Below are 26,440 nucleotides of genomic sequence, written 5' to 3' on the forward strand. Positions count from 1 at the left end.
TGCCAGCACCGGATTTCAAGAAGATAACAAGCTCGCTGACAAGGTTGACGAGGTATTAGACAGGGCAAACGAAATGAGAAATGAGTTGAGCACGATGACAAATCTGACCCAAAAAAGAAAGTGTGCGGAGGAAATCCAAAATTCTATATTCAGTGTGGCAGAACAGGTAATGTTAAGCTCACTCAAAAACTCAGATTCTGTCCGTATGAAAGAGATCGTTGGAAAGATTGTGGAGACCTTTGAAGTCAGCGGGCCTCTCGTAGCATCAACTCTCGACATTGGCAAGGCGCAGTTTACCCAAAAGGACAAATATCTAACACTTATAGCCAACATTGACCTTACTTCATCGGAAGAAAGCCTCTCCTTCAACATGCAATCAATGTCTTTCACTTTCAACAGAGCGAGCCTCATGACTTTCTCCACCGACAACAAGCAGCTTGGGCTTTCTTCAGTGCTGTTTGAAAGAGTGCACCCGTCACCCGGCCCTAATGCGCGCAGACACGTCGTGGCCGAGTGGTTGACATTGCTTGTGGCAGACGAAGGAGGTGGCAAATTTGTCAACAGCCCGATGCTGATGATCATGCTCAACACCGAGACAACACCTCAGCTTTCGGAAAACGTCTCCATGATGTTCGAGCTGTATGAGTCGACGGCGGACTCCGACCCCGCGTGCTACTCCCTGACCCCGAAAGCCGCGTACGCCCTTGACCCGGCAGGCTGCACGACCAGACGTATCAACGTGACACACATCTCCTGCTCGTGCAACCACTTGACCAGCTTCGCCATTTTGATGAGCGTGACCGAGGCCGCGGAGAAGTCCAGCCAAGCCCTGGACATCCTCTCCTACATCTGCTGCTCACTCTCCATCCTCTTCCTCTTCCTCTCCTTCCTCACCTTTGTCTCGTTCAAGGCCCTCGAGTCGGATCGCAACACGATCCACATCAACCTCGTCATCTGCCTGGGTCTGGGCCAGCTCCTTTTCCTCGTCGGCATTGACCAAGTCAGCAACAAGGTGAGAGAGAGAGAGAGAGAGAGAGAGAGAGAGAGAGAGAGAGAGAGAGAGAGAGAGAGAGAGAGAGAGAGAGAGAGAGAGAGAGAGAGAGAGGGGGGGGGGGGGGGGAGAGGCGAAAGGCGGAGAACAAACGAACGAACGAACTTTAGTTTATGAGAGTGATACAGAGAGAGAGAAGAGAGAGAGAAAGAGAGAGAGAGAGAGAGAGAGAGAGAGAGAGAGAGAGAGAGAGAGAGAGAGAGAGAGAGAGAGATTGATTGATTGATTGATTGATTGATTGTTTATGTTTCACTTTCATGTCCCTTCGGTCTATTGGTGTTTTGGGGACCGATTTAAAACGTTTTCCTTTCTCAGTTTTTCATGCTGATTGGTGGTCTCCGTGTTTATATTTTACATTTAAGTCTAGCACAGCAAAGAGAGAGAGATGGGAGGGGAGGGAGATAGAGGGATTATAATACTCGTTTGCTTGGAAGTTTACGAGGCCGTTGAGTTTATTTGGGAGCTCTTCCGCCCTGGCCGGTGACTTCTTCTAGGAAGTCTGTCGCCCAGTGATGCCACATCACCCCCTCACGTGGTTTGGCACGCCTGCTGGGGTCGAGGTCCCGGGGTGTGGCGCTTGGAGCCAGCACGTGCGAGATTGGAGGATGGATAAGGAAGCATTCAAGTCAACGCAAGTCGCGTTGAAAAGATTGTTGAGGTTACTCTTTCTTTGAATTGCAGTGGATTTGTTCGACGCCATTTTCAGAGTTGTGCCTTGAAAGGAAACGGCAAAACAGCCTTTGAATACACACTTTCAAAGAAATCTGGATCGTTTGCTCCGGAAGTGCAACGTCGATAGGGTAAAGGTATCTAATTCCGACCGATTTTTGGGGTACCTAAATCCGATCGATGTTTCCAGTCACATCAAAGACGATGTGCGCACGTCACCACAACAGAAGGAATGCCATTCATACTCGGGCCAGTCATGAACAGGTTGATGACGCGACTTTACGGACCAATCGTTTTGTCACAAGAGTTGATTTGCGTCATCGGCTCCGCGGCGCGAACATTTGCCTTGTGTCGTCTGCTTCGCCAGATCCCCCGCAGAGCGACACTGCAACTTTGTAGCGAAAAAGTGAAGAGAGAGAGAACTCAGGAACTCAGGAAATTTAATGCGAGGCCACCGGCATATACGCATGGGGGTTTACAAAAGACACAGGAAAAAATAGGAATAAAAATCCACAACAAAATTTCATGGTTGTACAGAAACAAGAGAAATATATATATCGTGGCACGAAAATTTACAAATTTTGTCTCAAAGTATCAGTCATAGCAACAATTGCCTGTTTGAAATTTCTTCATCACGTGTTTTCATGGCATAATAACAATACATGGCTACAGCTCTATTAATGTATATACTCTCATTTTGTAGCAGAAAAATCAAGGGTGGTACATGTACATTGTCAGTGAAACATTTCAAAATATATTTTACACGTAGATCCTGGTATTTTGGGCAATGTAGCAGAAAATGTATTTCGTTTTCCACAGCAGGACAAAACGGGCACGTGTTTGGTACAGCACTATAGCGTTTGTTTCCATTCAGGTCAATAATACCTAGGCGTAGTTTGACAAAAATGTTTCTAAATTTAGTAAGTGTGATATCTGTTAGGTATTTTTCCGGCTGCAATAAAGACTTGAACGAACTATACGTTGAAAATCTATCACTTTCCATTATCTTACCAAACCATTCCTGCTTATAGCAGTCAATCAAACGCTGTCTAAACGCACGCAGAAAAGCTTTTTCATGAACAACACCACCATTCAGCCATACAAAGGAAAACCCACACATATCCAAACAACGCTTTACCGAGCAAGCCCAATTTTGCAAATCAACCTCATTTCCGGGTAACCTTGAAAATCTTTTTTTATCCATCTCGTACGCTTGTCTAGGTAATCTAACCAAAAACATGTTCTGCAGCTTTAGCCAGTACCTGATAACACTGACAGTACTGTCAATGAATAAAGGGAAACGACCGAGTTCTCCATATGCCATCGCGTTTGGAGTTCTTGGTAAAACATTCAAAAATCTTTTACAAGCAAACAAATGCGGAGATTCAACAGAACGAAAGCGTGTGATACCCCATATTTCAGAGGCGTACAAAAGCATAGGTTTTACTAGCGCATCAAACAATTTAAAAAATACACTAACATCCATGCTACCTAAGCTCCACATTGTTTTCATGATTTCTACCACTTTTCCCTTGGCTCTGCCTGCAAATTCTTCTAAAGCAATGTCAAATGATAATTTTGTTGTCAATGTGACACCCAAATATTTATAACTGTTTACAACATCCATAGGTTTACCTTGATAAAACCATTTTTCTGTCTTAGATAGATGACCGCCTTTCCGAAAAACCATTACTTTTGTTTTCTTTAAATTTACACTGAGGCCAAGGGCAGAGGAGGCTTGTTCAAGATTGTTCAATTGGTTTTGTAGTCCAACAGGTGTTGTAGAAATCAAACAAATATCGTCAGCAAAAAGAAGCAAAAAAATTTCTTGTAATCCAGGCAAAAACTGAACACCATGCCTTCCATTTGAGGTTACTTTATCGGCTACTTCAGTAATTAACAGGGAAAAAATCAGGGGAGACAACATGCAGCCTTGTTTCACCCCGGCAGGGCAATCAAAAAAGTCAGACACTTCAGGGCCCCATCTTACACATGACTGGACAGAATCATAAATCCCTTGTAGCATACGGAGCATTTTCGTCGAAGTTTTTATTTTTTGAAGAACGACCCACAAACTATCCCTGTCTACAGAATCGAAAGCTTTCAAATAATCAATAAAAGCAACGTACAGTTTACTTCTCCTTTGTCCATACAGACATTTCTTAATCATAGTCACAAGTGTAAAAAGATGATCAATAGTTGAATAGTTTTTTTCGAAAACCAGCTTGTTCTTCACATATCTTGTGTTCACTCTCTGCCCATTTATACAGACGCCTATTTAGGATGGAAGTAAAAACTTTACTAATAGTACTCAGGAGGGAAATGCCCCTATAATTTCCAGGATTATTTACATCACCCTTTTTCAGTAAAGGAACTATCACGGACTGACTCCATTGTTTAGGAAACACACCAGTGTCATAAACACGGTTAAAGAACTTAGTGAGAAAAGGGGCAACAATATCCTCAGCTGCTTTTAGAAATTCTGCTGGTATTTCATCAATACCAGAAGCTTTCCCTGCTTTTAATTTTCGAATGGCTTGTTTTACCTCAGCTAACGAAATTTGTTCATCCAATTCATAAATATGTACATCTTCCTCACTTTCTTCATTTATTACATTTTCGTTTTGTTCAGGCGTTGAAGCTGTGTGCTGTCCCAAAATGTTTTCAAAGTGATCTTTCCAGACATCGATATTTATAGTAGCACGGTTTCTCTCCCTTGGGCGAGACCGCTTTACCGTTGACCAGAACATGGAAGGATTTTTTCTGTTTTCTAGTAAAGAATCTTGTACTGATTTTCTATGTGCTTTCTTTTTCTCTTTTATCATATTTTGATATTCAGATCTTTTTTGCAAATACTGTAGTTTATCCTCAACCTTTCTAGTGCGAGAGTACCGACTAAGTAGAGAGAGAGAGAGAGAGAGAGAGAGGGGGGGGAGGAGAGAGGGAGGAAGAGAGAGAGAGACAATGACAATGACAATGACAAATCTTTATTTTTCGAGGGTGACAAGAATAAGCATAGATATGCTTTTTTGCATCTGGCCCTCGCCCTAAAGAGGGACTAAACTATTTTACTATAACTATGACCAAAAAAAAACACACAAAAAAAAGGTTACATAAAAACATTAATGGTAGAACATATAAGTTTATGTACATGAAGCGCATTATGTAGAACTAAGAAGCATTGTAGATCATAAGGTAGTGTTCAAAATTGGGTGTAAAGCAATGAAGATAAACGGAAAGTAACCCAACAATACATTAGCTCAGCAAAACAATGTATTACAGAGCCAAATCTTCGTGATTTTATCACAATAAACCATAATTCCGATAATGAACAACTGTATACAAAGAAAACATACCAATCAAGTTTATTTCTTCATAGAGTTCATTAAATGGAAAGAATATTTGGTTCTAAAAGAATCCGTGTTGGTGGATTGCCGCAGGGCGTCCGGAAGAGCGTTTCAGAGGCTGCTTCCTGAATAAACAAGACTTGATTTAAATAGGTCTATCCTAGGAAGAGGAGTGTTTAGTTTTATAAAGTGGTGCGAATTCTTGGAGAGAGAGAGAGAGAGGGAGAGAGAGAGAGAGAGAGAGAGAGAGAGAGAGAGAGAGAGAGAGAGAGGGAGGGAGAGAGAGTGAGAGAGAGAGGGAGAGAGAGTGAGAGAGAGAGAGAGAGAGAGAGAGAGAGAGAGAGAGAGAGAGAGAGAGAGAGAGAGAGAGGAAGAGTGAGAGAACTTTATTGAACTTTATTTAACAAGGATTAAGATTTAAGGCTACGTCTTTTCTTACAATCTGTAAGAGAAAGAGAGGGGGGAGGAGAGAGGGAGGGAGAGAGAGAGAGAGAGGGATGGAGAGAGAGAGAGAGAGGGAGAGAGAGAGAGGGAGGGAGAGAGAGAGAGAGAGAGAGAGAGAGAGAGAGAGAGAGAGAGAGAGAGAGAGAGAGAGAATTGAATTGAATTGAATTGAATTGAATTGAATTGATATGAACTTTATTTTAGAAAACTCCCTCCCTTTAAAGACACCCACCTACATACCAATAGAACTGTGATTCCTTCTCTCTTAAGATCCCTACCACAAACTGTTAGAAGACTCCCTCCCTTTAAAGACACCCACCCACATACCAATAGAACTGTGATTCCTTCTCTCTTAAGATCCCTACCACAAACTGTTAGAAGACTCCCTCCCTTTAAAGACACCCACCCACATACCAATAGAAGATTCCTTCTCTCTTAAGATCCCCACCACAAACTGTTAGAGGACTCCCTCCCTTTAAAGACACCCACCCACATACCAATAGAAGTCTCCTTCTCTCCACAAACTGTTAGAAGACTCCCTCCCTTTAAAGACACCCATACCAATAGAAGATCCCTTCTCTTTTAAGATCCCCACCACAAACTGTTAGAAGACTCCCTCCCTTTAAAGACACCCACCCCCATACCAATAGAAGATTCCTTCTCTCTTAAGATCCCCACCACAAACTGTTAGAAGACTCCCTCCCTTTAAAGACACCCACCCACATACCAATAGAAGATTCCTTCTCTCTTAAGATCCCCACCACAAACTGTTAGAAGACTCCCTCCCTTTAAAGACACCCATCCACATACCAATAGAAGAGTCCTTCTCTCATAAGATCCCCACCACAAACTGTTAGAAGACTCCCTCCTTTTAAAGACACCCACCCCCATACCAATAGAAGATTCCTTCTCTCTTAAGATCCCCACCACAAACTGTTAGAAGGCTCCCTCCCTTTAAAGACACCCACCCACATACCAATAGCAGATTCCTTCTCTCTTAAGATCCCCACCACAAACTGTTAGAAGACTCCCTCCCTTTAAAGACACCCACCCACATACCAATAGAAGATCCCTTCTCTCTTAAGATCCCCACCACAAACTGTTAGAAGACTCCCTCCCTTTAAAGACACCCACCCCCATACCAATAGAAGATTCCTTCTCTCTTAAGATCCCCACCACAAACTGTTAGAAGACTCCCTCCCTTTAAAGACACCCACCCCCATACCAATAGAAGATTCCTTCTCTCTTAAGATCCCCACCACAAACTGTTAGAAGACTCCCTCCCTTTAAAGACACCCATACCAATAGAAGATCCCTTCTCTTTTAAGATCCCCACCACAAACTGTTAGAAGACTCCCTCCCTTTAAAGACACCCACCCACATACTAATAGAAGATTCCTTCTCGCTTAAGATCCTCACCACAAACTGTTAGAAGACTCCCTCCCTTTAAAGACACCCACCCACATACCAATAGAAGATTCCTTCTCTCTTAAGATCCCCACCACAAACTGTTAGAAGACTCCCTCCCTTTAAAGACACCCACCCACATACCAATAGAAGATTTCTTCTCTCTTAAGATCCCCACCACAAACTGTTAGAAGACTAGCTCCCTTTAAAGACACCCACCCTCATACCAATAGAAGATTCCTTCTCTCTTAAGATCCCCACCAGAAACTGTTAGAAGGCTCCCTCCCTTTAAAGACACCCACCCACATACCAATAGCAGATTCCTTCTCTCTTAAGATCCCCACCACAAACTGTTAGAAGACTCCCTCCCTTTAAAGACACCCACCCACATACCAATAGAAGATCCCTTCTCTCTTAAGATCCCCACCACAAACTGTTAGAAGACTCCCTCCCTTTAAACACACCCACCCCCATACCAATAGAAGATTCCTTCTCTCTTAAGATCCCCACCACAAACTGTTAGAAGACTCCCTCCCTTTAGACACCCACCCCCATACCAATAGAAGATTCCTTCTCTCTTAAGATCCCCACCACAAACTGTTAGAAGACTCCCTCCCTTTAAAGACACCCACCCCCATACCAATAGAAGATTCCTTCTCTCTTAAGATCCCCACCACAAACTGTTAGAAGACTCCCTCCCTTTAAAGACACCCACCCCCATACCAATAGAAGATTCCTTCTCTCTTAAGATCCCCACCACAAACTGTTAGAAGACTCCCTCCCTTTAAAGACACCCACCCCCATACCAATAGAAGATTCCTTCTCTCTTAAGATCCCCACCACAAACTGTTAGAAGACTCCCTCCCTTTAAAGACACCCACCCACATACCAATAGAAGATCCCTTCTCTTTTAAGATCCTCACCACAAACTGTTAGAAGACTCCCTCCCTTTAAAGACACCCACCCACATACCAATAGAAGATCCCTTCTCTTTTAAGATCCTCACCACCAACTGTTAGAAGACTCCCTCCCTTTAAAGACACCCACCTCCATACCAATAGAAGATTCCTTCTCTTTTAAGATCCCCACCACAAACTGTTAGAAGACTCCCTCCCTTTAAAGACACCCACCCACATATCAATAGAAGTCTCCTTCTCTCTTAAGATCCCCACCACAAACTGTTAGAAGACTCCCTCCCTTTAAAGACACCCACCCACATACCAATAGAAGTCTCCTTCTCTCTTAAGATCCCCACCACAAACTGTTAGAAGACTCCCTCCCTTTAAAGACACCCACCCACATACCAATAGAAGATCCCTTCTCTTTTAAGATCCTCACCACAAACTGTTAGAAGACTCCCTCCCTTTAAAGACACCCACCCCCATACCAATAGAAGATTCCTTCTCTTTTAGGATCCTCACCACACACTGTTAGAAGACTTCCTCCCTTTAAAGACACCCACCCCCATACCAATAGAAGATCCCTTCTGTTTTAAGATCCTCACCACAAACTGTTAGAAGACTTCCTCCCTTTAAAGACACCCACCCCCATACCAACAGAAGATCCCTTCTCTTTTAAGATCCTCACCACAAACTGTTAGAAGACTCCCTCCCTTTAAAGACACCCACCCACATACCAATAGAAGATTCCTTCTTTCTTAAGATCCCCACCACAAACTGTTAGAAGACTCCCTCCCTTTAAAGACACCCACCTCCATACCAATAGAAGATCCCTTCTCTTTTAAGATCCTCACCACAAACTGTTAGAAGACTCCCTCCCTTTAAAGACACCCACCCACATACCAATAGAAGTCTCCTTCTCTCTTAAAGATACTGGACTTGTCAAATCCAGGTGCACGTAGCCCCTAGGGCTTTTAGTCATACCTCAGGCGTCTATCCCTTTGAATAAATACCAAGTTTCATTGACTTCCATGCAAGGAGTCAAGAACTGCAATTATTTTACGAATTAATTTCTAACTCGGACCCGCCGGTCCTTGGCCTATTTTTGGATCTAAATTTAGATCAGGTAGATCACCACATCATGCACAAAAAGACACGTCACTCGCAAACTATGTCAGACGTCATCATGAGTTTGTGTAAAACAAAATGGAGGCCGGGATCACTCAGGAATCGAACTCAGACCAAAGTCAAAAGAAGAAATCAAAACGCAATGATTCCCCGCCGACTACACCGTTTTGAACAAGGCAGCGGAGAGACAAACAAGTCGCGTAAGGCGAAAATACAATATTTAGTCAAGTAGCTGTCGAACTCACAGAATGAAACTGAACGCAACGCAACGCAGCAAGACCGTATACTCGTAGCATCGTCACTCCACCGCCCGTGGCAAAGGCAGTGCACGTGGAATTGACAAGAAGAGCGGGGTATTCGTTGCGCTGAGAAGGATAGCACGCTTTTCTGTACCTCTCTTTGTTTTAACTTTCTGAGCGTGTTTTTAATCCAAACATATCATATCTATATATTTTTGGAACCAGGAACCGACAAGGAATAAGATGAAAGTGTTTTTAAATTGATTTCGAAAAAAAAATTTTGATAATAATTTTTATATATTTAATTTTCAGAGCTTGTTTTTAATCCGAATATAACATATTTATATGTTTTTGGAATCAGTATATGATGGAGAATAAGATAAACGTAAATTTGGATCGTTTTATAAATTTTTATTTTTTTTTACAATTTTCAGATTTTTAATGACCAAAGTCATTAATTAATTTTTAAGCCACCAAGCTGAAATGCAATACCGAACCCCGGGCATCGTCGAAGAGTACTTGACCAAAATTTCAACCAATTTGGTTGAAAAATGAGGGCGTGACAGTGCCGCCTCAACTTTCACGAAAAGCCGGATGTGACGTCATCAAAGACATTTATCAAAAAAATGAAAAAAAACGTTCGGGGATTTCATACCCAGGAACTCTCATGTCAAATTTCATAAAGATCGGTCCAGTAGTTTAGTCTGAATCGCTCTACACACACACACACACACACACACACACACACACACACACACACACAGACACACACACACGCACACACACACGCACATACACCACGACCCTCGTTTCGATTCCCCCTCGATGTTAAAATATTTAGTCAAAACTTGACTAAATATAAAAACTCGCTCGTGGACACAGCTATGATACGCGGCGGGGTTATTTCGGGGAGGAGCTTGCGCGATGGATTGAACTGAAGAAGAATTTTGTCATCAACAATCCCCATTTTGCTGGTCAAGTGAGTAAATCTACTTTTCATGCACTTCGTAAGAGATGGTTATCATTCTAATTCTGTTATGTGATAATAGTGTATTTTGGACGTGATTGTAAATATAATTTCTGAACTTGGGGAGGGAGGGGGAAGGGAGGGGGGGGGGGGGGGGGGAGTGCGATTTGTCGTGGAGCAGGAGTTATATGTATCATAATCGCCGTGCTTCACTTTGTGTGTTTTCATTTCGTACTTTGTTTTTGCCAGACCACTGGCACTTGACAATAGAACAGAGGAAGTTGGGTACTGGTGGTGGGTAGAAATCACCTGCAGAATGTCGCTATAGATCATTTTAAAGCACGGGATAAGCCCAAACCCAGCACCCACCCACTCTGGTTCAAGTCAAGTGCCTGTTGCGCCCTGACTAAACAAATTGTGGATTCTTGGTGCCTGGCGTTTGCTTTGATAACTGGGACTTTGCATAAGCTGTGATTTTGTTTGGTGTCGTTTATATAAGGGCCTATATAGTCATCATTGCTTGTGGTGTTGTGATTCCCAATTCACAAACTGTAAAAACAAAACAAAACTTATATAACATATAATGCCATAATTATGCACCTTTGCACTAGCTGTTTGACGATTCCTCTCGGATAAGCCAACTGTCTCTGGGCATTTTTGTCTGCTATGATACTACAGTATTTATAGAACTAATATGCAAATGAAATATTACAAACATAGCATGGATCGGTTCATCCTGAGATTTCTGTACTAGCTGTACTATGTACGCGTGTGTCTGCGTGTGTACCTGTGTGTGCAAGGGCGGATCTGGGGGGGGGGGTTACACGGGTTACGTAACCCCCCCCCCACCCCCCCAAAAAAAGAGGTAATTTATTGGCTCAGGATGCACCAGATAGCTCTATTTTGTTTCTTTGGATAAAAAAAATTTCCGGGGGGGCATGCCCCCGGACCCCCCTAGAGGCTTAGGCGCCTTTGGCGCCGTCAACTTGTATCTTCGTAGTCATTTTGTAACCCCCCCCCCCCCCTCCAAAGTGAATTGATCCGCCCTTGGTGTGCATGTGTACACTGTATATGTGTGTGTGTGTGTGTGTGTGTGTGTGTGTGTGTGTGTGCCCCCTTGGTGTTTGTTTGTGGCTCTGTCTGTTAGGCCCTGTGGGTGTTGGTTGTGTTTTCATGAGGTTTTTAAATGATTATTTTATTGGACATAATAATAATAATAATATGCATTGTATTTTTGAAAGCATTGTACATTTTTTTAATTGCTCATTTTATTAATTTTTTACATTTTGTGAATCAGCATTGAGGCTACGTTCATACTGCAACCGTGCCAAGCAGAACACAGGCAGGTGGTGCTTCTTCTCTTGATCTAAGCAGGTAGTTGTATGTTTATATCTAGCAGTTAATAGTACACACAGAATAAAAATCCCCATGCATGGTCTCACATCCACACACAAAATCAGGAATGCATGCAAAAACCATGTTTGTTATACATGAAGTTCTTCTTCTTCTTCAGCGTTCGACGTTATACATGAAGTGTATTTGTTATTTATGAAAAAGCCAAACAAAGTAATACTAGGTCAGTCAGTTGATAGTTTATATGATCTGTAAACGATGAAAAAAAGACAGTTGCAATCCATCTTATTGTGCAATTGAAGATTGATCGATTCCAAAACAGGTTATATATATATGGGGAAAACGTTGATTGTGAAGTTTCTTTGTTTTCTCGATACCTGGAGTATGAGACATATCAGCCGCAGAGCCTGAGAGGTACTTGGTTTAAAGATTTTGCCTTTTTAAAGTTCTCAGAATTCACTCGTGTAGAACTTTATCACATGGTCAAAAGATGTTATGACAAAATTGCTGTCTCAGTGTGACTGAAACTAAAGAATGCACTTGACTTAATTGAATGCAATATTATGCAATAATGATAAGAATAAAGAAAGAAATATAAAGTATCTGTTGCAAAAAAATCACACCTTCAAATTTGCCACTTTGTGGACAGGCCTTGCATAAGCTGAAATTGATGTAAACCAAATATGAAGTAATTCGGCGGAAGGCTGTATGAGTAATTAGCATTTTTGTGGGTTGCATTTTGTGGGGTCAACCTGTGCAATACATGCTTTCTTATTTCATATCAGATAAGAACTCCACATTTCTACTCTCCTGTTTTTGAAACTACACTACTCTTCATGAGAAAAACTACACAGATGCGTTTGAGGTCAGATCTTTCTGATGAGGCTGTTGATTGTAAAACCAAGTATATCACTGAAAAGGTCATTAATTCTCCTACCTTGTTCACAAAACAGATTGAGTTTACATGACTAGTGTCAATACAGTGGAACCTACAACACATACACATCCCAAAATCGAATTAGCAAAATCAAGGTTCCCGCGATCAAAAAATCAGAACAACTAAATCGAAACATGTTTAGCATGTCCTTAGACAGTACAATCAAATCTGCGTCCAAATCAGTCAGTGTTGTTCACATATCTTGTCTAACATGGACGCTATGGCATGCTGAGCGGCGTAGGAATGATACAAAGTAACTCGCAAACGCATTGCCTTCAAACTTACGAATACGGGGATTTGTGCTAATCAACACATGTCGTAAACTACACACGAAATATCAAGTCATTAGAGATATTAGTTCTGCTGTTATGCGACATACGAGAAAGAATTTTGATAATAAAGATGTACCCTGTCCGATTGAACAGAAAGAAATTAAAATTAGCATGCATTTAGAAAAATGAAAGCTTCAATTTACCTTTAAATTGAAAACAGTTTTAACATTGGCTGTTTACAGCGCACTTGTTTAAACGCACACACAAATTCTTGAAAAATGCTTTTTCAAGAGCCATTGATCAGTTAAGTGTGTCGGCAGTGAGCTTTGCTAGGCGTAGGCCGACATTTGCGCTCAGCGCTCGGAATGAGTCAACTTCTTAAAAATTACTTTAGCGTTGAAATCCTCATACCACCCATGTCTGATAACATATGTACATGAAATGTGAGTATGTGGCGCATCTGTCATTGTTTTTGAAGATTTCAACAAATCATTTATTTCGATGACTCAGCAAAAACCTACCGTCAATTTAAGCTTTTTCTGACATGACAAATAACAGCAGACCTATTACATGTCTCAAACGACTTGAAACTCCGTATGCACTTTACGACATGTGTTAGCACAAACATCCGAAAGTTTGAAGGCAATGCCAGGGGTGGGATTTCTTCCGTCCGAGACGAATTCCCAGGAAGAATTTGGCAACTGTTTTTAAAAACAAATTTATACCTTTTTTTTGTTAATCCCTGGCAGCTGTTGTTTACACTGGGTTTATGTGAGATGTAGTTGTGCCAGGTCAGCCACCTTTCACCATGTCAGAGTGACAAACAGGGGGCAGCAATGTCATGTCATGTCATCCAGGGGAATGTGGCATCATAGTTGCTATTTGTAAACTCGGCTCACCCACATCTTTATATACTCCTATACTCCTATTGCAGGGATTCACAAACCTTCAGTGCTGTGGAACAGAAAACTTGCATTCCTGATCTATGAACCAGCGGTATTTAGCTTCTGATGCATTGAGTCCTTTAGAAAGTTAGCAAGTGAAACAGACTTAAATAAAACATATTTCTCTTTTAATTGAAGCTATGATTCAACAATCATTTTGGAATAATATACTCCTGAAATGAATTGAAAAGCAGCATCAGAAGACTGTGTATGGCATTAGCAAGGGATATAACTCTGGTGGTTTCTGTTTTTGTCTAAACCTTCTTCTTTTTTAACCTGAGCCGTTAGCCCTTTTAAAGGTGTTCAATTGAAACAAACTGATTTTAAACTTGTTTCTCATTTGGTTCAAGATATGGTTAAACAATTATTTTAGAATATGCCACCTGTAATGATAAAATCATAAGCTACATGTATGTAAAAATTTGAAATACAAGGGAGGTGACTGTTATTTTCTGTTTGCCTATTTTTTTGTTAGCTAGGCGATTTTTCTTTAATGCAGTAAGCATTTTTTAAATCAAAGACAAAACTAGATGATGAAATCAAATACCTTTCAGGTTTGCAAGAATTTAAAATTTTGTGCATTTCTAATTTTAGATTTTTGGTAAGTGAGGAGGTGCTTCTAAAACCCTTCTTGAAATGTGTTTACCACTTGTTTTTGTAGACCCCCTAGCAAGAGTGGTGCAACCAAACACCTTCAAGTATGGAGATTTTCGATTGTGTGCATTCATTTAATCCCCCCCCAAAAAAAAAAAATTATAAAAAAAAATAAAAAATAAAAATTGGTGTGCTATTTTTGTTTTTAAGCCAGGAGAGGTTCAAATAGCACCTCGTGATGTGCTAAAATTTATTTTCATCTGGTTAGTTCCAAATACCTTCAAGTTTACAAGAATTTTAAATTTTTTGCAGCTCCAATTTAAAGTTTTTGTTTAAGCAAGGAGATGCTTCTAAAACTCTTCTTCGGGTAGCTCAGGTGGTAGAGCACTGGACTTGTGATCGAGAGGTCGCTGGTTCGAATCCGGGCCGGGACGGACACGGGTCAACTTTATGTGCAGACCCAGAGACGGTATCCATCTCCCACCCCCGTGTCACCACAATGGCACGTTAAAGATCTTGGTCATTCTGCCATAAGTGCAGGTGGCTGAATACACCTAAACACGCAGACACCTGGGTAGCGCGACTCCGTTGCTGCTAGCTTTCCACTGGGAGGAAGCGACCCGAATTTCCCAGCGATGGGACAATAAAGTAATGAAAAAAAACACCAAAAAAACATGTGTATACCACTTGTTTTTGTAGACCCCCTAGCATGAGTGGTACAACCAAACACATTAAAGTATCTTGTTAATTTATTTTATGCATTCATTTACCCCCCCCCCCCCCCAATAATATTTTTAATCAAACAAAATGGTGTGCTGTTTTCAGTTTTAAAGTCAGTATAGGCTCAAATAACACCTATTGCATTGCTAAAATTCATTTTCAGCTGGATACTTCCAAATACCTTCAAGTTTACAAGATTTTTTTACATTTTGTGCATCTCCAATTTTAAGTTTTAGTTTAAGCGAGGAGATGCTTCTAAAACCCTTCTTGAAATGTGTATACAACTTGTTTTTTGTAGACCCCCTAGCAAGAGTGGTGCAACCAAACACCTTCAAGTATGGGCACGTTTCATGATATTGAGGATTGCAGTTTCCTCCTCACACACAATATTCCAAAATAATAAATAGTCAAACAGGGGCCAAAAAACAGTTTGCACCAAGAGTTCAACTTTTTATCTATCCAAAACAGTAAAAAAAATTATATGAACATTCGTATTTCCAAGATGATTGGCGTTCCAAGACACTATATCCTAAAAAAACCAAAACATGCTTTTACAACTTCAGTGCATAATAACTGCCCAAAGGTGCTGTTTAAAGCAACCATTGATAATAATTTTTAACATACTCCTTGAACACATTAAGAAAAATGGTTAACTTGCAAATAAAGGGACAGCATTGATCAGAACAATGGTAAGATAAAGGACGCTACTTATATTTAGTACATTTTTTATCTTTATTGTTTCCTGTAGACCTCAGAAGTTCTAGCCAGCTTAAGAAATCATTCTAAAATCGAAAAACAAACATCTATACATTTTCTACGCAAAGTAGATTGATACTTGACACAGTCACACAGACATACGTGGGCTATGGGGCAACCCTACCCCCTAAATTTGAAAACGGGGTCAATTTCTTAACTGCATGCATTCAGCAAAACAATCCCTAATTTTTTTTTTTCACAAATGAACTTATGACTTTAGAAAAGCATTCAAAAATGCATATATAGAACGCTTTTTCTTTGGTCCCAATTCAAGGGGGTGTGCTATTCTCAGGTAACACTGTGAACGCTCAAATGAGACTTGGTCACATGTCAAAAAAAGTAATCCCCCCCTGTTGTTCATGGTTGGTTGGTGGGATTTTTTTATCTGAGCCATTGGCAAGCATGAAATGTCATCAACATTAGGAAAGACATAGTATCTCCCATTGTCTTTTGCGCGCAAACACTTCACACAGATCTCCTCTCGATCTGGCCCATCGGGGAAATGGGTTGACTTGGGGATGATCACCGCCCTGTATCTCTCCACCTTTCCATCCATGCTGACAAAGTCAGCGGTCACAAAGTCCCCAACTTGAATGTCTCACTGTGGGACAAAGAGCCTGGTTTTCACGACTGGCACCACATGGTTGGCTGACCACGCGGCATCCAGTGGCGTGTTGTGGGTAGACGTCCATTGGACATAAATTGGGAACGACGTCGCTGGATCATCTGGTTTGCATACTTTGTTCATGTACAACATTTAGTCAAGCTGTCGAACTAACAGAATGAAACTGAACTCACTGCATTTTTACAGCAAGAGCGTATACTCCTAGCATCGTCAGTTCACCGCTCGATGCAAAGGCAGTGAAATTGACAAGAAGAGCGGGGTAGTAGTTGCGCTGAGAAGGATAGCACGCTTTTCTTTATCTCAATTCTTTTTAACTTTCTGAGCGTGTTTTTAATCCAAACATATCACATCTATATGTTTTTGGAATCAGGAACCCACAAGGAATAAGATGAAATTGTTTTTAAATCGATTTCGGAAATTTTGTTTTAATAATAATTTTTATATTTTTAATTTTCAGAGCTTGTTTTTAATCCGAATATAACATATTTATATGTTTTTGGAATCAGAAAATGATGAAGAATAAGATGAACGTAAATTTGTATCGTTTTAAAAACAAATTATTTTTTTTTACAATTTTCAGGTTTTTAATGACCAAAGTTATTAATTAATTTTTAAGCCACCAAATTGAAATGCAATACCGAAGTCCGGCCTTCGTTAGAGATTGTTTGGCCAAAATTTCAATCAATTTGATTGAAAAATGAGGGTGTGACAGTGCCGCCTCAACTTTTACAAAAAGCCGGATATGACGTCATCAAAGGTATTTATCGAAACAAATAAAAAAATATCCGGGGATATCATTCCCAGGAACTCTCATGTCAAATTTCATAAAGATCGGTCCAGTAGTTTGGTCTGAATCGCTCTACACACACACACACACACGCACAGACAGACACACACACATACACTGCACGACCCTCGTCTCGATTCCCCCTCTACGTTAAAACATTTAGTCAAAACTTGACTAAATGTAAAAAAAAATTAAAAAAAATTAAAAAAATGGGATAGCGGCGAAACGGGATTGCGCCAAAATGGGATGCGGTAGTAAGATGACGCTTGGCTTGTGAAATGTCGCCAAAATGGGACGGCGGCAAAACGGGATTGCACGTAAATGGGATATTGCGCAAATTATAAACGAAGGAGTAGGCCCTAAGTTTCTCGTACGAGATGTTTACTGGGAGTAAATATTTGGGGAGTAAAAATTTAGTTCCTTGTGGAGTTCTTTTTTCGTACAAGATTTTTACGGGAAGTTTACTCCGGAGTCAATTTTTCGTGGAGTAAAAATTTCGTGTTACACCGGTTCATGACCGTTGTGGTAACGAGCGCACATTGCTGTCTCCATTTTGTGTTCCTACGAATCGAAAGTACGATCGCCAAGCCCTTCAATCTGTCATTGAAGGCAACGTTCGATATTTCTGTCTGTCAGCGTCGCCAACGTTCGACAGATTGTACTACTGTTACTCACAAACTTTCAATTTACACAATGAAATGCCAATAACATGCAAACACAACAATGGGAGACGAAGGGAAAACCTACTAGCGATTGAAATTATGCAAACGAACTCACAAATCCCAAACTTTCCGAATGCAAACGCTGCAAATCCGTATGCGTGCGTCGCTGTATCGAACGTTGGGTTGACGAACGTTGCTGACAGACGCAACAAAACTTGATCAAAAGGCACTAAAAACGATTAAATGTTTTACTCACTGGGTATCGCATTCCTCTTTTTATATTTAGTCAAGTTTTGACTAAATATTTTAACATCGAGGGGGAATCGAAACGAGGGTCGTGGTGTATGTGCGTGTGTGTGTGTGTCTGTGTGTGTGTGTGTGTAGAGCGATTCAGACCGATCTTTATGAAATTTGACATGAGAGTTCCTGGGTATGAAATCCCCGAACGTTTTTTTCATTTTTTTGATAAATGTCTTTGATGACGTCATATCCGGCTTTTCGTGAAAGTTGAGGCGGCACTGTCACGCCCTCATTTTTCAACCAAATTGGTTCAAATTTTGGTCAAGTAATCTTCGACAAAGCCCGGGGTTCGGTATTGCATTTCAGCTTGGTGGCTTAAAAATTAATTAATGACTTTGGTCATTAAAAATCGGAAAATTGTAAACAAAAATAAAAATTTATAAAACGATCCAAATTTACGTTTATCTTATTTTCCATCATTTGCTGATTCCAAAAACATATAAATATGTTATATTCGGATTAAAAACAAGCTCTGAAAATTAAATATATAAAAATTATTATCAAAATTAAATTGTCCAAATCAATTTAAAAACACTTTCATCTTATTCCTTGTCGGTTCCTGATTCCAAAAACATATAGATATGATATGTTTGGATTAAAAACACGCTCAGAAAGTTAAAACAAAGAGAGGTACAGAAAAGCGTGCTATCCTTCTTAGCGCAACTACTACCCCGCTCTTCTTGTCAATTTCACTGCCTTTGCCGTGAGCGGTGGACTGACGATGCTACGAGTATACGGTCTTGCTGAAAAATGGCAGCTACTTGACTAAATATTGTATTTTCGCCTTACGCGACTTGTTCTTCCTGCAGACGATATGAAGTGGTTGAAACGTCGTTTCCGATGAAAGGCTCGGTTATTTCCGTTAAAAACGAAGTTTGCCGAACGTGTGATTCTGTCTACAGACACCGGTCGGATCACAACAAAAATGTTCATTCTTTGCGATTTTGTGATACTGTTGATGATACACCTGCTTTCCAGTGAAGAACATCAATAAAATGATGTTCACAAGCAAGAATAACAGACAAAAGCACGCGATGTGTAAAATTAGGCTTTGCTTTTCAAACAAAGCACGTGTTTTTTTTTACTGACAGACACTTTCGGTTGCGATTGAAAATTTTTCCAGAAACGGTTTTATGCTCCCATTTGATATTTTTTCCCTATTTTATCTAGTCAGAGACTAACCTTGTGTATTAATTGAATTAATAACCCCATTATCATAATTTTGTGTGTTATTTTCGTGTCTGCTTGAATCACACTTTGAGATGGGGTCATGTGACAGAAGGAAATGGTGTCTGTCAGGATTCACACGTTCGCTTCGAAAAACTCGCTCAAATAATTGCTCAAACACAAACATTTTAGCTTTTATTTATTTTTTTGTATTGCAAATACCATACTTACTCATGCCAAGCAGAAAAAATGATGAAAATCAACACAGTAAGCAAGTAATTTGAAGGCAAAGTTTACACACATCAAAGAGTCTGATTACCGTGAAACCTGCCTATGGAGGTTTTTGATTTTGTGCATTCTTACACATCCCCCCCCCCCCCCTTTTTACATTTAGTCAAGTTATGACTAAATGTTTTAACATCGAGGGGGGAATCGAGACGAGGGTGCGTGTGTCTGTCTGTGTGTGTGTGTGTGTGTGTAGAGCGATTCAGACTAAACTACTGGACCGATCTTTATGAAATTTGACATGAGAGTTCCTGGGTATGAAATCCCCGAACGTTTTTTTCATTTTTTTGATAAATGTCTTTGATAACGTCATATCCGGCTTTTCGTGAAAGTTGAGGCGGCACTGTCACGCCCTCATTTTTCAACCAAATTGATTGAAATTTTGGTCAAGCAATCTTCGACAAAGCTCGGACTTCGGTATTGCATTTCAGCTTGGTGGCTTAAAAATTAATTAATGACTTTGGTCATTAAAAATCTGAAAATTGTAAAAAAAAAAAAAAATTTTATAAAACGATCCAAATTTACGTTCATCTTATTCTCCATCATTTTCTGATTCCAAAAACATATAAATATGTTATATTTGGATTAAAAACAAGCTCTGAAAATTAAATATATAAAAATTATTATCAAAATTAAATTGTCAAAATCAATTTAAAAACACTTTCATCTTATTCCTTGTCGGTTCCTCATTCCAAAAACATATATATAGGATATGTTTGGATTAAAAACACGCTCAGAAAGTTAAAACAAAGAGAGGTACAGAAAAGCGTGCTATCCTTCTTAGCGCAACGAATACCCCGCTCTTCTTGTCAATTTCACTGCCTTTGCCATGAGCGGTGGACTGACGATGCTACGAGTATACGGTCTTGCTGCGTTGCATTGCGTTCAGTTTCATTATATGAGTTCGACAGCTACTTGACTAAATGTTGTATTTTCGCCTTACGCGACTTGTTTAATTTTTGTGGTAGCTGTTTTCAGTTTTAAACCTGGGAGAGGCTCAAATAGCCCCTCTTGAATTACTCAAATTCATTTTCAGCTGGTCAGTTACAAATCTATATTATGCATCTCTTAAAAAACCCACTTGTTTGTTATAAGATTTAGTCAGGAGAGGCCACCTAAACCCTCCCTATAAAGTATAATACTAAAATTCATTTTCGGCTGGGGGGCACTGCCACCCTAGACCCCCCAACAAGGGCGCTGCCCCTGCACCCCGCTGGAGCCTTAGCGGCCCCTGGACCCCAACCTTCCAAAATGTTTAGTCCTGGCAAAATGTTGGGCTCCCACCCATGCTGAATGCGTTTGCGAGTTACTCAGATGTATCGTTTTCTTGTCTCATTATCCGCTTAAACGGCTGCAAAAACTGCCTTTTATGCCTGCCGAGAGCCTATAGACACTTACACCGTTTAAGCATGCCATAGCGTCCATGTTTTCACGAGAAGGAGTGTGCCTTTAATCTCTTTTGCAGCACAGAGCTAATATTCCTCAGCGCGACAGCCTCTTGGTTTTCCAACCTTTTCTTTGTATTTGTGTCCTTTGTTGCCACACACGTTTTGGGTCTTGAACCTTCTGTGAAGATGTGTTGACATCAGCAGCCGATGGCCCAAAATCGGGTAATCCGCCTAGGATAGGGTCGTCATCCAAAACTGGTTCTTGATTAAGGTTGTTCAGGGTTGTGTTGGGAAGGCCCCAGAGGCTCCGTGCCCCCCCCCCCCCCCCCTTTTTTTTTTGTTTTCATGGTTGTTGTGGTAATCCAGATCAACTTTGAGAACTTATCTTCTTTGTTTTCAAATGTGTCATCCTGAAACATACATAGAGGAACATGTTCAAACGATTTCAAAAACAATGTAAACATGCAAATACACTTGTGTGTGTGTGTGTGTGTGTGTGTGTGTGTGTGTGTGTGTGTGTGTGTGTGTGTGTGTGTGTGTGTTTTGCAGGTGCTTCACACACACAGGCCGAAGGGGAAGTCATAACAGCAGACTTGTGGCTGTTTCCTAACTGCGTGGGTGTCATAGACGAGAAGACCCGTGACACTTAGAGCTTCAAGAACAGTTGATCAAATTTGTGTTTGTTTTGTTAAAATAACATGTTTTTACTTCTTTTACTTTCATAATTATATAGTATTACAATAACAGCAAACAAAAACGACTGTGTTGAATGTATCTTTAACAAAAAATAGAATAAAGAAAAAAAAGAAAGCACAGTAAACAGTCACGCCCATATTCAGCCCATTTCAAAATTATATGTAAAAAAATACTCTACATCTCTTTTCTTATTAATTATGTAATATTACCGCACACAAAAAGTCCGGTTCTCTGCTTAATTTATAATCGTGTAATAGAAGGGGAAAAAATAGGAACAACAATTAAATTATCCTTATCTTTCTAAAGTCTATTTGCTTTTTTATTCCGTTATTTTTCTTGCCATCATTGACGCTCATTATCATTGTGTGATGTTTGACATGGATGTGAATTTAAGGAACAGTGATACAAACGTTCAACATTCACACCTAATAAATCAAAATACACTGAACATTCCCCCTGCCAGATATCTTCCAGACTTGCACAATGCAACTGTGCCTGTGGTTGTTGGTAATGAGTTTTTTTCCCACAACCAAGTGAGTGAGTGTGATTGCATTATGCCTAATGGGTGGCGATGCCCACCTGGTCACAATGGTACAAACCACACGGAACACATGGTTCAAACCACAGCTCCAGATAGGTTCGATATGTGATAGGAGAGTGTTTTGATTACTTGAAATGAATCAATTCTGCTGGTGCAGTCACCTGGCAATGGAGCCACTTAACGGAATGATGATGGACTGAAAAGAAGGTTTTACACATACTGGTGTACAGTAAGCTCACTTGATTTTAAATGTCTGGTATATGACACCCCCCCCCCCCCCCAACACACACACCCAAGGCCCAAGTATACATCAATCTCCACTCCCACCAATATTGATCTATTTTTATTGTTAGATCTGTAAATTAAACAGGTTTTTGAAGCTACAGCATACAGGCTGGTGTCAAGCTTACCCGATTTGTGGCTGAAGGTTGTTTCTTGATGACAGGCAGAAGAAATAAATGCTCTTGCAAGTACTTTTACTTTGGAGTGTAGATGTCATCTGTCCCTGTCGAGTCCCTTATTACGAAGGATTGTTGTTTGTCTTGATTGCATTAACTGGAGGAAATAAAAGCAGCAAAGCAAAATTAGTATTTCATTTGTCATCTCTCTCCCTCTTTCTCTGTGCATGCGTGTGGCTGTGTGTGTGTGTGTGTGTGTGTGTCGGTATGTGCGTGTGTGTGTCTCACAGTATGCATGTGCGGGTCACAGTGTGTGTGCGTGTGCGTTTTTATTTTTTGGTTGGCAATGAGTGCTTGTGTGTTATTGTTTGGTAATTTCAAGGCAAGAGAGCCTTCTTATGCGAATACCCTAGTGACTGAGTCAGCCACTATTTGCTTTGTGTTCGTGACTAAGCTAAATAAGAGCATAAAGATGACTGAATGCTACAGTCATGCAAAATGATCGTTGCTACTGCGTTTTGTTTTTCTCTATCATTTCAACTACGCAATTTACGGCAGGGTAATCAACACATCACTAGACTCTATTTTCTTTACTCCCAATTAACTGACAGCATTTTCCCAAACAGATGACACATTGATTATGATAGAAGTTGCCAGATAATTTTACACTGTAAAACTAAAAGAGGCAATGTGCCAAGAGGTATGTTTTGAACGTAGAACTAGAGTTCGGCTAAGGCAGATTTGAGACCGGAACAGGAGAGAAATGTAGATGTACATACTTGCCTTCAAGACAAAGGCGTACAGCAAGGAAAGCATAGAGACAGAGACAGACAAACCATCTTTGATACAGATCCATACAATACATGAATGCAAACAAATCTAGATCCAGACGCTTACCTTTCATTTCACCCCACGTCTGCTGCATGGACAGTATGAACAGGTCCCGATGTCGCTGGTTTTTGTAGTTTTTACTTCCATGGTTCCATAGATTCCAACTCCTCGCCAAGATTCAGGTTGATGAAATATTTCGGTTCCGAATCGGCAAGTGTTGATGCTGAACTGACCGCCATTTGTAAAGTGGGTGTCGACTGAAGTGCGCTCAGGGGCTGGAACTGAAAGTTCCTTGATCCGTTCGGAATAGATCCTGCTGTATTTCAAACGGATGGGCCGAGACGGGTGCTATCAAGCTTGTGAGACGTACGGTTCGCATGCTACACGGTCGGTTTGTGGTCAGTTTCGGGCGGTCCGTCTCAAACGAACTGGCGAATCTGATCGTGTATCTTGGCATCAAAGCAGACGACGCTCACGTCACGAATCTGTGCGTACACCACGTAATAACTAGGTTAATTTATGCACTCGCGTGAACAAGAAACTGTCGAGCTTCACAGATGTCGTCGTTTGGTAGTTTTGGGTTTGTTTTACTACCATAGGTGGATTTTTGAACTGTAAATGCACTCAGCTGCAACAAAAACGCAAAACGAAGGCTGTGAGCTGCACTGTGCCTTTAAGATCCCCGGCCACCACAAACTGTTAGAAGACTCCCTCCCCTTAAAGACACCCACCCCCATACCAATAGAAGATCCCTTCTCTTTTAAGATCCTCACCACAAACTGTTAGAAGACTCCCTCCCTTTAGACACCCACCCCCATACCAATAGAAGTCTCCTTCTCTCTTAAGATCCCCACCACAAACTGTTAGAAGACTCCCTCCCTTTAAAGACACCCACCCCCATACCAATAGAAGATTCCTTCTCTCTTAAGATCCTCACCACAAACTGTTAGAAGACTCCCTCCCTTTAAAGACACCCACCCCCATACCAATAGAAGATTCCTTCTCTCTTAAGATCCCCACCACAAACTGTTAGAAGACTCCCTCCCTTTAAAGACACCCACCCCCATACCAATAGAAGATTCCTTCTCTCTCAAGATCCCCACCACAAACTGTTAGAAGACTCCCTCCCTTTAAAGACACCCACCCCCATACGAATAGAAGATCCCTTCTCTTTTAAGATCCTCACCACAAACTGTTAGAAGACTCCCTCCATTTAAAGACACCCACCCACATACCAATAGAAGATCCCTTCTCTTTTAAGATCCTCACCACAAACTGTTAGAAGACTCCCTCCCTTTAAAGACACCCACCTCCATACCAATAGAAGATTCCTTCTCTTTTAAGATCCCCACCACAAACTGTTAGAAGACTCCCTCCCTTTAAAGACACCCACCCACATACCAATAGAAGTCTCCTTCTCTCTTAAGATCCCCACCACAAACTGTTAGAAGACTCCCTCCCTTTAAAGACACCCACCCACATACCAATAGAAGTCTCCTTCTCTCTTAAGATCCCCACCACAAACTGTTAGAAGACTCCCTCCCTTTAAAGACACCCACCCACATACCAATAGAAGATCCCTTCTCTTTTAAGATCCTCACCACAAACTGTTAGAAGACTCCCTCCCTTTAAAGACACCCACCCCCATACGAATAGAAGATTCCTTCTCTTTTAGGATCCTCATCACAAACTGTTAGAAGACTTCCTCCCTTTAAAGACACCCACCCCCATACCAACAGAAGATCCCTTCTCTTTTAAGATCCTCACCACAAACTGTTAGAAGACTCCCTCCATTTAAAGACACCCACCCACATACCAATAGAAGATCCCTTCTCTTTTAAGATCCTCACCACAAACTGTTAGAAGACTCCCTCCCTTTAAAGACACCCACCCACATACCAATAGAAGATTCCTTTTCTTTTAAGATCCCCACCACAAACTGTTAGAAGAATCCCTCCCTTTAAAGACACCCACCTCCATACCAATAGAAGATCCCTTCTCTTTTAAGATCCTCACCACAAACTGTTAGAAGACTCCCTCCCTTTAAAGACACCCACCCACATACCAATAGAAGATCCCTTTTCTTTTAAGATCTTCACCACAAACTGTTAGAAGACTCCCTCCCTTTAAAGACACCCACCTCCATACCAATAGAAGATTCCTTCTCTTTTAAGATCCCCACCACAAACTGTTAGAAGACTCCCTCCCTTTAAAGACACCCACCCACATACCAATAGAAGTCTCCTTCTCTCTTAAGATCCCCGGCCACCACAAACTGTTAGAAGACTCCCTCCCCTTTAAGACACCCACCCCCATACCAATAGAAGATCCCTTCTCTTTTAAGATCCTCACCACAAACTGTTAGAAGACTCCCTCCCTTTTTAAAAGACACCCACCCACATACCAATAGAAGTCTCCTTCTCTCTTAAGATCCCCACCACAAACTGTTAGAAGACTCCCTCCCTTTAAAGACACCCACCCACATACCAATAGAAGTCTCCTTCTCTCTTAAGATCCCCACCACAAACTGTTAGAAGACTCCCTCCCTTTAAAGACACCCACCCACATACCAATAGAAGTCTCCTTCTCTCTTAAGATCCCCACCACATACTGTTAGAAGACTCCCTCCCTTTAAAGACACCCACCCCCATACGAATAGAAGATTCCTTCTCTTTTAGGATCCTCACCACAAACTGTTAGAAGACTCCCTCCCTTTAAAGACAACCACCCACATCCCAATAGAAGATCCCTTCTCTTTAAGATCCCCACCACAAACTTTTAGAAAACTCCCTCCTTTCAAGACCACAACCCACCCCCCTAATCCTACGAAAACAAAAAAACAAACTTGCATCACCCCCATCCCGATTCCCACCACGATCACTGACATCACACTCGACACCATCCACATTTTGAGAGAGAACAAGAAAACTTCTTTTTTTGTGGACCCAGTTGCATCCAAAGTTGACAGGATTAACACTGGGCTGGCCAAGACAAGAGGAAGGTGCACTCAGACCATAGATATCCCTTGACGGG

General features: G+C 41.0%; 1 protein-coding gene across 2 annotated transcripts in view; it reads left to right on the forward strand.

Annotated features, from left to right (window-relative positions):
* The window catches only part of LOC138977986 (adhesion G protein-coupled receptor L3-like), a 73,343-nt gene that overhangs the window by 653 nt on the left and 46,250 nt on the right, over nt 1–26,440 (forward strand). For both annotated transcript variants that reach the window (XR_011459551.1, XM_070350594.1), the window contains exon 1: nt 1–1,012. This exon is cut by the window's left edge and continues 653 nt beyond it. Coding sequence is in view for 1 of the 2 variants with exons in the window: in XM_070350594.1 (XP_070206695.1) it covers nt 1–1,012 (1,012 nt within the window). In the remaining variant the exon portion in view is untranslated. The remainder of the gene's footprint in view (nt 1,013–26,440) is intronic.

This window comes from Littorina saxatilis, linkage group LG10, assembly GCF_037325665.1.
Source record: "Littorina saxatilis isolate snail1 linkage group LG10, US_GU_Lsax_2.0, whole genome shotgun sequence".
Lineage (NCBI taxonomy): Eukaryota > Metazoa > Mollusca > Gastropoda > Littorinimorpha > Littorinidae > Littorina > Littorina saxatilis.